Source organism: Podarcis pityusensis, assembly GCF_964106645.2.
Source record: "Podarcis pityusensis genome assembly, chromosome: 2".
Taxonomy (NCBI): Eukaryota; Metazoa; Chordata; class Lepidosauria; order Squamata; family Lacertidae; genus Podarcis; species Podarcis pityusensis.
Genome location: NC_138029.1, coordinates 110,136,400 through 110,147,297, shown reverse-complemented (window position 1 = coordinate 110,147,297; position 10,898 = coordinate 110,136,400). Strand labels below are relative to the sequence as shown.

At 45.9% G+C, this 10,898-nt stretch overlaps 1 protein-coding gene across 3 annotated transcripts; it reads right to left on the bottom strand.

Annotated features, from left to right (window-relative positions):
- Positions 1-321: 321 nt before the first annotated feature.
- On the bottom strand, positions 322-10,781 carry LOC308469644 (cholinesterase-like). Of its 3 annotated transcripts, none has more exons than XM_080992394.1 (5): positions 10,597-10,781; positions 8,058-9,561; positions 4,545-4,708; positions 3,376-3,450; positions 322-722 (listed from the first exon to the last, which is right to left on the bottom strand). In XM_080992394.1, exons 2-4 carry the CDS (start codon positions 9,551-9,553, stop codon positions 3,404-3,406), a joined length of 1,707 nt encoding a protein of 568 aa, XP_080848520.1. In that variant the 5' UTR covers positions 9,554-9,561; positions 10,597-10,781; the 3' UTR covers positions 322-722; positions 3,376-3,403. The 3 variants fall into 3 exon arrangements, with proteins under 3 accessions (XP_080848520.1, XP_080848521.1, XP_080848522.1); XM_080992395.1 differs by having other exon boundaries at positions 3,376-3,447; positions 10,597-10,780; XM_080992396.1 differs by having other exon boundaries at positions 3,376-3,430; positions 10,597-10,777.
- Between the last annotated feature and the right edge of the window lie 117 nt (positions 10,782-10,898).

Genomic DNA, 10,898 nt, shown 5'->3' with positions numbered 1-10,898 from the left:
ACAGGGTTGTTAAGGGGAAAATATGCGGAAGGGGAGAACCATGCACACCACTTTGAAATTTTTGGAGGAAAAGCGGGATATAAATGTCATAATAAATCTAGCTGGTAAAAACAAAATATAAATGCGGAGAGAGGACTGTATGGCCCTCTAGGTGTTGTTGAACTCAAACTCTATATGAGGATCTGAACTTTGGCCTTTGTGCAGAACATTAATATCCCCACTAAAGCTAAACTTTTCACACCAGTTTCCACACAAAATTTCACTTTATATTGCTGACCTTTGTTGCTGTAATGCAGAGGCAGGAATAGGAAGCTGGGAAAATGCTTTCAAAAGATTTATTTATTGCATAAAAGTTACATCCCGCTTGATTGTAAAAAAAGCAAGCAAACCTCTAAGTCAGGCATCCCCAAACTCGGCCCTCCAGTTGTTTTGGGACTACAATCCCCATCATCCCTGACCACTGGTCCTGTTAGCTAGGGATGATGGGAGTTGTAGTCCCAAAACATCTGGAGGGCTGAGTTTGTGGATGCCTAGTGGTTCACAAAAAGAAAACAAAGGTATCCATTTTCACTATACTTCTGCTTCATCTCGAAGAGTTGCAGCCCTTGGAGACTCAACCTTGGCTTTCAGCAGGTCTTTGCAAGGCAGTAGCAAGCCCTTTCTGTGAAAACGAAGCTTTATAATTCCACATAATAGGTTCTTCTGTATCTTCTCAGACATCTCTGAGGGACACAAAGCATTTGGTGTTAGCAGGAGCTCTTTTTACAGGCGGAGGATAACTCAGTGTGGTTGCGAATGGGTGTCCTGGAAGATCTTCCCCAAAACCACATGTGCAGGCCATGACATTTCTGAGGGTGTGCTGATTTTGATCTGACCCCGCCAACCAGTGGTTGAGAACCTGTGGCTCTCCTGAGGTTGTTGGACTACAAAACTCCCATGAGCCTCAGCCAACATGGCCAATGGTCAGAGTTTATGGGACCTGTAATTCAGCAACATCTAGAGGGCCATAGGTTTTCTACTCCTGGCCTAAACACATGGGTAGGCAAACTAAGGCCCGGGGGCTGGATCCCGCCCAATTGCCTTCTAAATTCGGGCCATGGACGGTCCGGGAATCAGCGTGTTTTTACATGAGTAGAATGTGCCCTTTTATTTAAAATGCATCTCTGGGTTATTTGTGGGGCCTGCCTGGTGTTTTGACATGAGTAGAATGTGTGCTTTTATTTCAAAGGCATCTCTGGATTATTTGTGGGGCATAGGAATTCGTTCATTTCCCCCCCTTCAAAATATAGTGCGGCCCTCCACAAGGTCTGAGGGACAGTGGACCGGCCCCCTGCTGAAAAAGTTTGCTGACCCCTGCTTAAACAACTTGGAACTGGGTTCCTAACGGCCTGCTTCCATACGTACCTGCCCAGTTGTTAAAACCTTCTTCAGAGGCTCCATTCAATGTCCCTACTTTCGAAGGTGGGTGGCAAGTCAACAAGAGACAGGGACTTTTTAGTCAGGGTGCCTCATGTCTAGAACTCTCTCCCTTGTTTGTAGTTGCTAGTTCCCTTGGAGATTTTACATGAACAACTGGGTTTCTCCTCCCCTTTAGCTATCGACGGGATATTTTCCTAAGTTTTGTTCCTCAACCCAACTGCCGACTCTTTTATCTGCATAAGGCCCCATCTGCAATATACATTGAAAGCAGGATCATATCATTTTATACAGTCATGGATATACAGGGAATCCTGGGAAATGCCGTCTGTTACGGGTTGTGAGAGGAGACCCCATATTCCCTCACAGGGCTACACTTCTCAAAGTCATTTAACAATCCTGCTCCCTTCCCAGGCAACTCTGGGAAGTGTAGCTCTGAGAGGGGACTAGGGGTCTCTTAATAACTCTCAACGTCCTTAGCAAACTACATTGCCCAAGATTCTTTGGGGGAGAAGCCATGGCTGTTTGAAGTGGTATCAGATATTGCATTACACGCCTTCTGTAAAGGTAAAAGTAAAGGACCCTTGACAGTTAAGTCCAGTCGCGAACGACTCTGGGGTTGCGGCGCTCATCTCGCTTTACTGGCCGACAGAGCCGATGTTTGTCCAGAGACAGTTTTTCCAGGTCATGTGGCCAGCATGACTAAGCCACTTCTGGTGAAACCAGAGCAGTGCACGGAAACGCCATTTACCTTCCCACTGGAGTGGTACCTATTTATCTACTTGCACTTTGATGTGCTTTTGAACTGCTAGGTTGGCAGGAGCTGGGACCGAAAAACGGGAGCTCACCCCGTCACAGGGATTCGAACTGCCAACCTTCCGATCAGAAAGCCCTAGGCTCAGTGGTTTAGACCACAGATGGAGCCTAAATCGGGTGGGGAACATGTGGCCCTCCATATGTTGCTGAACTTGAGTCAATCCTTACTATTGACTATGCTGGCTGGGGGTAACGGGTCACACATTCTCCATCCTTGGTTTAAATGTTGGTGTGTTTCATATCAACGATTTCATATTTTTATAATGTTTGAAAAGAGGAAATCCTGGTGACTGAGAGGATCCAAATATTTTCAATCAAGAAAATGACGATTTCTCCATATATATATAAAAATGAAATATGGAAGAAAAATGTTCTCCTTTGCACTACACTCCTATTTCAGTTCACAATGTATTGTGATTATTTCACATTTGTAACCTGCCCGTCGTCTCCAAGGGGTGCCCAGGTGCCAGTGGTGCAGTAACCCGTCTTCCGTAAGGACCCGGAAGGTGTAGGAGCTGTTATGTTGACTTAGTTGTATTCAACCAAGTCTTCCTCAGGGTAGGCCCATTGAAGTTTAAGGAACCTGTTAGTAATTTCCATTCATTTCAACAGGTCTTCTTTGCGTAGAACTACAGTGGTACCTCAGGTTAAGTACTTAATTCGTTCCGGAGGTCCGTTCTTAACCTGAAGCAACAGTTTAGCTAATGGGGCCTCCTGCTGCTGCTGTGCCACTGGAGCACGATTTCTGTTCTCATCCTGAAGCAAAGTTCTTAACCTGAAGCACTATTTCTGGGTTAGTGGAGTCTGTAACCTGAAGCGTATGTAACCCGAGGTACCACTGTAATTGCCAATGTAAAAATAGTATCAAGTACCGTGAATCAAATGGGACAGTGTGGTGGCATAAACTGAAGTAAATATAAACCACAATCCAACCCAAATTAACCACTTTTTAATCCCCATTATTTCCAGGAGCAGATGCTTAAATTGCTCCCCAATCAAATCTTTTCAAATGGATCTTTTAAACGCTTAATTTTGGCTGGAGAAAATTGTATTCCACCAAAAAATTATACTGGTCCCATTGGACTACTTTCTCCCAACTCCCAACCAGATTCTTTCTTTCTCTCCATCCTTACTGATACTTACCTGTGAAAAAAAAAGCCTTTCTCTTAATTCACAGCTCCTCCTTCCTTTCATATTCCTGTGTGGATAAGACATCTTCTTGGATTTTAATGGCAAATGAAGGAGGAAATGAACTTATTATTATTAATAGTAGTATTTTGATTTCTTATCCACCCTTCCCTGTGAGATTAGAGGGTGGCTTACAGCAATGAAAAATATATATTAAAAAAACTGCTTTCAACAAGTAAGGTCGTAAGTATATGGTGGATGCTAAAAATAAGAACATAAGAATATATCTCCCAGGTGTCTAAGACCATCGTAAAAAGTTATGTCTTCAACACATGACAAAAAAACTAGGTAATGAAGGTGCCAGATGCAAACACACTTCTGTAGGGAGGGAATTCCACAACTTAGGGCTGCCTCAGAGAATTTCCCTTCTCCTGGGCCGCCACCACCACACTGAGCTTCTGATCTATTTTTATTTTATTTACAAAAATATTTACATTCCACTCACCCATATGAGTTCGGACACTGAGGTCCAGCTCTGAGGGCCTTCTGGCGGTTCCCTCACTGTGAGGTTACAGGGAACCAGGCAGAGGGCCTTCTCAGTGGTGGCGCCTGCCCTGTGGAACATCCTCCCATCAGATGTCAAGGAAATAAATAACTCTCTGACTTTTCGAAGACATCTGAAGGCAGCCCTGTTTAGGGAATTTTTTTAATATCTGATGTTTTATCCTATTTTTAATGTTTTGTTGGAAGCCATCCAGAGTGGCTGGGGAAACCCAGTCACATGGCTGGGGTATAAATGATGATGATGATGATGATGAAATACAATAAAATGCACATAAAACAATGCAAAATAAATATAGAAATGACTGCAAGCAACTGAATAAGCCTGTCAGTATAAACAAAAGACCTTCAAGAGATATCTGAGGTGAGAATGAGCTCCCCAAGCGAATATGTGCGCGAGTGAGAGATTTGTTCATGTAAAACCCAAATCACTGTGTTTTAACTGGGAAAAGCCATGCCTGAATGGTGGCGGGGGACATTTATTCGTATTACAGACTTGGAAGAGACCCCTAGGGTCATCTAGTCCAACCCCCTGCAATGCAAGAATCCTTGCTAAAGCATCCATGACAGGTGACCATTGCAAGGAAAGCATTTGGCCCTGTCTGTTCCCCCTTTCCACTCACCTGGCTTTGATGTCCCTGATGGGAGTGTGTTCCAAAAACTGCATTGCTGAGCCGGTGATGGCTCCATCACACGGGGCGGCTCGGTGCTGAGGACGAAGAAGTTCTGCTGTGCCGGGTCGTAGACGGGCCATTTTGTTTCACTGACATCGGAAGGAGTCGGGTTGCTGAGTGGGAAGCAAAGAAATCATTGCTCAAATAGCACTGGTTCTGTGTGAGGCACACGATATACAACTCTGCTTTCTTGTACCCTGCCCATCTGAAGGGGTTTCCGAAACAACGATGTTGAGTATCAGTGAAATACTTGACTCGTGTTCATAATTAAGCTAATGTAATGTTGCCGGTTTTTGGGGAGGGATAACATGCCTCCCATTTTCATCATCGTCAGCTATATATTCTAAACTTGGGTTAGAGCTCATTGAGCCAAAGACTAACGAGGCTGTGATTTCACAAAAGCATGTAGAGGAGGAAGAAAGATGATTTCCAGTTAAAAGAGCAACCGTTTCCTTTTTACAGACTGCAGAGACGAATGGATCTGTGATTCCATAATAAGAGACAGATTTGTGCACTTTCTGAGAAATCTGGTATATACAATATACAATATACAAAATATTTCAGAAAGTCCAAACTATTGGCTATTTTTGATACTAGATGGGAGTACTATTTCTGATTCTGTTAATCCAATTTCCTTTTAAAAAATTATTTTAGACTAACCAGGCAGTAATTAAAGGTGTTGAATTACTATAGGTAAAGGGTAAAGGGGACCCCTGACCATTAGGGGTTGTGGCGCTCATCTCGCTTTATTGGCTGAGGGAGCTGGCGTTTGTCCGCATACAGCTTCCGGGTCATGTGGCCAGCATGACTAAGCCGCTTCTGGCGAACCAGAGCAGCACACGGAAATGCAGTTTACCTTCCCACCAGAGTGGTACCTATTTATCTACTTGCACTTCGTGCTTTCGAACTGCTAGGTTGGCAGGAGCAGGGACCGAGCAACGGGAGCTCACCCCATCGCGGGGATTCGAACCGCTGACCTTCCGATCGGCAAGCCCTAGGCTCTGTGGTTTAACCCACAGCGCCACCAGCGTCCCCAGAATTACTATAATGTAACATATACTATTTTTCTCTCTTTCAAGGTGCATTTTCTTTATTGCAGTCTTATTTCATGGAGTTGCATGCATTCCCCCCTCATTGTTTTTCTTTATTTGGGGTCATAAACAGTGGTTCATACAGTTGATTTTACCACCCCCGCCCCTGCAAAGCACCAAATGTCTCTTTAATTACATTTAACTTTTTAGTCATTTCAGTTAAGCAAAGTTCCCACCAATCGCCATGTGGTTTTGGAGGCCTGTAACTATGTTCTGTTGATGTTACGTATGTAATAAAACTGGTAGATTGAGAAGTAGTGATTTTCTTGTCCGTTTGACTCTCTCGTACATGAGTTGTCAGCTTGTCCATTAAAATATTAATTTCCAGATTTGTGAGAACCAGATCTCAAAACTATACAGTGATACCTTGGTTCACAAACTTAATCCGTTCTGGAAAATCTGTTCCTAGACCGAAGCGTTCCTAAACCAATGTGTGTTTTCCCATAGAAAGTAATGCAAAGCAGATTAATCCGTTCCAGACTTTTAAAAACAATCCCTAAAACAGCAATTTAACATGAATTTTGCTATCTTACGATACCATTGATCCATAAAATGAAAACAATGTGATCTACTATAAAATAAATAAAACAGTATCCATTTATCCATTTCCACAGTCACACAATCAATCAATCAATCAATCAATCAGTAGCTAAACTGGGATCCACACAGTCACAAAAACAAATTAACTGAAAAAGCCTCAAGCTCCAAATATCACCTCAGAACACTGCAATTGGAAACAGAAGGCTTGAATTACAATGGGGGTGGGGGACACAAATTAGCAGCGCAACAGGAAACACAGGGGGACTCAAAACAGAGCACATTCAGCTTCCAAAATAGTTCGAAAACCGGAACACCTACTTCCGGTTTTCCAGCGTTTGCTTTCCAAGTTGTTTGTGAATTAACCTCTTCGAAAACTGAGGTACCACTGTAATGCAATTGCATTATAGCTAACGTGTGTGTGTGTGTGTGTGTGTGTGTGTGTGCATGCGCATGCGCGTGTACTTTGTACAAAATTTCGAAACACTCTGCTTTCACATTAATTGGTTGCTCACTATCCCCAACAAAAACGGAATGCAGTGCCTGTTAACTGTGCAACTCTGCACTTGCACAAACAACCCTTCTTGCAATCAGTGTTATCAGTGCATAGCAGCTTCCGGAGGTTTTGCCTGCTCATCGTGATTAGCTATTAGCGACCACCTGCCTCAACCCACAGGAGAAAGAAGTGTGGGGTTTTAGAATAAGTAGAATATCTATCTTAGTATAGAGAAATGCAAGCTAGATCCAGAGAGGCTGAGATAATGACATTATTTATAATTAGCATGCACACAAATTATGATATCAGCTAAACTTTTGAAGACTGAGAATATCAGAAATGCTTCCTAATCTTAGTTTGAGCTTGGCTTTTATACAGGCCACCCTCAATTTACCATTGCCAAAACCATAGCCAAAACATATTGGGTTCAGTGGCGGGCGGGATTGACAAAGTCTTTTGTCCTGGACACCCACCCATTTTCCACCCCCTTTTAATTTTTTTGGGTTTTTTGCCAAACGTGTAAAGCTGAATGTGAGACTCTCTAGCATTAGTGTCTCTATTTTCCAGGGAGAGTCCTGGATTTATAGAAGCCGTCCCGGTTTCTGATGTGAGCCCGGAATGTCCTGCTTTTTCTTACGACATCCCTATTTTCATGGGAGAAATTTTGGAGGGTGTGGAGTTATGTGACCCCCTCAAGGCAAGGAGATAAGTAACTATACCAGGGCTAGGCAACCTAAGGACAGGGGGCCGGATGAGGCCCAATCGCTTTCTCAATCCGGCCCGTGGACTGTCTGGGAGTCAGCGTGTTTTTACATGAGTAGAATGTGTCCTTTTATTTAAAATGCACCTCTGGTTTATTTGTGGGGCATAGGAATTTGTTCATTTCCCCCCTTCAAAATATAGTCCGGCCCATCACATGGTCTGAGGGACAGTGGACCGGCCCACGGCTTAAAATTGTTGCTGACCCCTGAACTATACAACCTTTAGAAGACATCTGAAGGCAGCCCTGCGTAGGGAAGATTTTAAATGCTTAATGTTTTTCTACACTTTTTATATATGTTGGAAGCCTGCCAGAGTGTCTGGGGCAACCCAGTCAGATGGGCGGGATCTAAATAATAATACATTATTATTATGGAATAGGAAGCCCCTATTTTCATCGGAGAAATGTTGGAGGGTATGGAATACGCACAAGTTGTGGGTTACCCATAAGTTTCATGTTTTCAATCTCAAAGCAATAAACAAGTCTTTTGGCTAAGTTGTCGTACTCATAGAGAAGCGACTGTCTTTGTGCTGTTGAGGCAAGGGTGACTGAAAGGAGAAACCAAAAAGTTCTCTTACCCGCTTCGGGCAAACTCCGCCCAGTATCGCATGACACGGGAGATAAGCTCCAACTCTGCCTTTGTGTGCTTTTCCTTGGTTCCTTTCAACAGCGTCAAAGTTCCGAAAACATACGGGACCTCAGCTCCGTGGCTGGCCCCCAGCCATTCAGGCCAAACAGAGCCAGTGCTGCGGTGGCGGAATGTATAGACGTACACGGGGCTTCCAGCCTCTGTCACTGCTGTGGCGACATCCGTGCCTGGGCAGACGAAAAGGTAATCGCCGCAGGCTTTCACCATGGCTGAACGGTACCTTGCTGGGCCTTCAGGTTCTGCCTGACTGTACCTCTCAGCTGCAGCTTTGATGAAGTCACTGGTTGCGTTGCGGACGGTCATCTGCAGCCCCTTCAACAGTTGCTCCCGGGTCAAAAGGCAGTCTTTGGTCGTGTTCAAAAAAGGGCTTGCATATAAGACGAAGCTAGACCCTTCGTCGGAGGTGGTACCAATCACGATAGGCTTAGCCGTGAAGTTCTTGGATTCTAGAAGCTTCCGCGGCTCATCGGTGAGGAATTCCCCATCCGTTGTCGGTGCAAAGGGTGGATTCAGAACCACCGTGGGGTCCACAACAAGGAACTGGGCGGTTTGGAACTCTGATGCGTTCTTTCCCTGCAAGCAACTCACCAAAGCAGGGATCTCTTCTTGAGCACAGCCCATCTCTTTGGCCAGCTTCTGACTTCTTCTCCTGGCCTCCTCAGGATCCAGCCAAGCCCAGGCCGCGACGGAAGCTCCACTCTCTAGCACAGCACGATGGAAAAGAGGCTGGCTCCCTGGTGAGAGGAGGTGAAATGCAACAGAGGCTCCCCCAGCACTCACGCCAAAAATGGTTATCCGAGTAGGGTCTCCACCGAAGGCAGCTGCATTTTGCTTCACCCAAGACATGGCTAGTTGCTGGTCCATCAGGCCCATGTTCCCTGGGACAGCTGGTGGCAACGAAAGGAAACCTAGAGGCCCCAGGCGGTAATTCATGGAGACCACAATGACATTCTCGGCAGCAGCTAGGAATTCCGCATTGTATATCACTAGGGAGGTTGTGCCAACAAAATAGGCCCCGCCATAGATCCAGACAAGGACAGCGGCTGGCTTGGAGGGCCGAGGATGGGGCACCCAGACGTTGAGGTAGAGACAGTCCTCTGAGAGGGGCGTGTTGGCCGTCCATGTTTCGGCATCTGGAGTGCCGGAAATAACTATCTGGGGGCAGGAATTGCTGAAGTTGGTGGCCTCCAAGACCTTGCTCCATGGCTGATGAGGAACGGGCTTCTGGAAGCGCAGCTTGCCTACAGGGGGCTCAGCGTAGGGGATGCCTAAAAAGGCCGTGACGTTGCCAAAGCCAGACGAGAGACGCTTCCCCCGGACTGAGCCACTGCTGGTCACCACCACCAAGTCATCTTCAGCAGTTGAACTGGGTCCCACCAGCGAAAGGATGAGGCACAAGAGCCAAGGAAGGAGATGGGGGGCCATTGCAGCAGCTGAAAGGGAAACGTCCCAGAAATTGTAGAATACACAGAACACGCTATTTCAGAAGAAGAGTCCTGTTGGATCAGTCGATTGGCCCATCTAGATCAGGATGCCCATGGGAAGCTCAAAAACAGGACATGAGCACAACAGCACTCTTCCTTCTTGTGGTTCCCATAACACCTCTGAATAGCCGAGGTGGAATTTCTTATTTTAAAGCCTAGTTTTGGTTTTGAAGGACAGCTAGCTCGAAAGTTAAGAGCAGGGGAGTTGTAACCTATTCTTCCTCTGGAGGGGCGCATTCCCTCAGTGGTAATCTTCTAGGGGGGACACGGGTGGCGCTGTGGGTTAAACCATAGAGCCTAGGACTTGCCGATCAGAAGGTCGGCGGTTCAAATCCCCACAATGGGGTGAGCTCCCGTTGCTCAGTCCCTGCTCCTGCCAACATAGCAGTTTGAAAGCATGTCAAAGTGCAAGTAGATAAATAGGTACCGCTCCGGCGGGAAGGTAAACGGTGTTTACGTGCGCTGCTCTGGTTCGCCAGAAATGGCTTAGTCATGCTGGCCACAGGACCCGGAAGCTGTACGCCGGCTCCCTTGGCCAATAAAGCGAGATGAGTGCCACAACCCCAGAGTCGGTCACGACTGGACCTAATGGTCAGGGGTCCCTTTACCTCAATCTTCTAGGGGCCACCAGCAGTGATCAGGGCTGGAGCCAAAAGTAAGCAGGGTGTCTCTCCATCTCCCTTTCTGCAATCCCCTTTTATTTCTCCCCAACCCTGCTTCCTCTCCTTGCCACCCACACTAAGGGAAGGGCTGTAGCTTAATGATAAGAGCATCTGCGTTGCATGCAGGAGGTCCAAGGTTCAATCGCCAGCATCTTCAGGTAGACCTGGGTAGGACTCCTGTTAGAGACCCTGGGCAGCTGTTGCCTGTCAGTGTAGCTTAGGCAAGACTAAGCTAAATGGACCAACCGTGCCACATCCTCTAGGCGAGATTTCTCCCATCACCTGAGGCATGTGTGCATCTCCCAAGACAGCACAGACTCACCTCTCTCTCTTTTTCCTGGTGGGTTTTATTTTTTTTATCGTTCTCAGCGTGTTCGGTGTCTCCCTTGCTCCCCTGGAAAGGGATTCGAGAGACTGGTTGCAATGATTTCAAGAACAGTGATTCATCAAGTTATGTACACAGAGTGGGAGGAGACTACAGAACAAATGAAATGTTGGAAAAGGGTTGTTCTAGGTGAAGTGGGGCAGTTGCGAAAGGGAAGTTTTTAATGTGTAACATTTTAATGTATTTTTAATCTTTGTTGGAAGCCGCCCAGAGTGGCTGGGGAAACCCAGCCAGATGGG

Bases quoted from the DNA above. Each gene is read 5' to 3' on its own strand.
- LOC308469644 (XM_080992394.1), bottom strand. From the start codon at position 9,553: ATGGCCCCCCATCTCCTTCCTTGGCTCTTGTGCCTCATCCTTTCGCTG. The intron at 4,709-8,057 runs GTAAGAGAACTT...CTTCCCACTCAG, and splicing joins GCGGAGTTTGCCCGAAGCGG to CAACCCGACTCCTTCCGATG. The intron at 3,451-4,544 runs GTGAGTGGAAAG...TTAAAATCCAAG, and splicing joins ATCAGGGACATCAAAGCCAG to AAGATGTCTTATCCACACAG.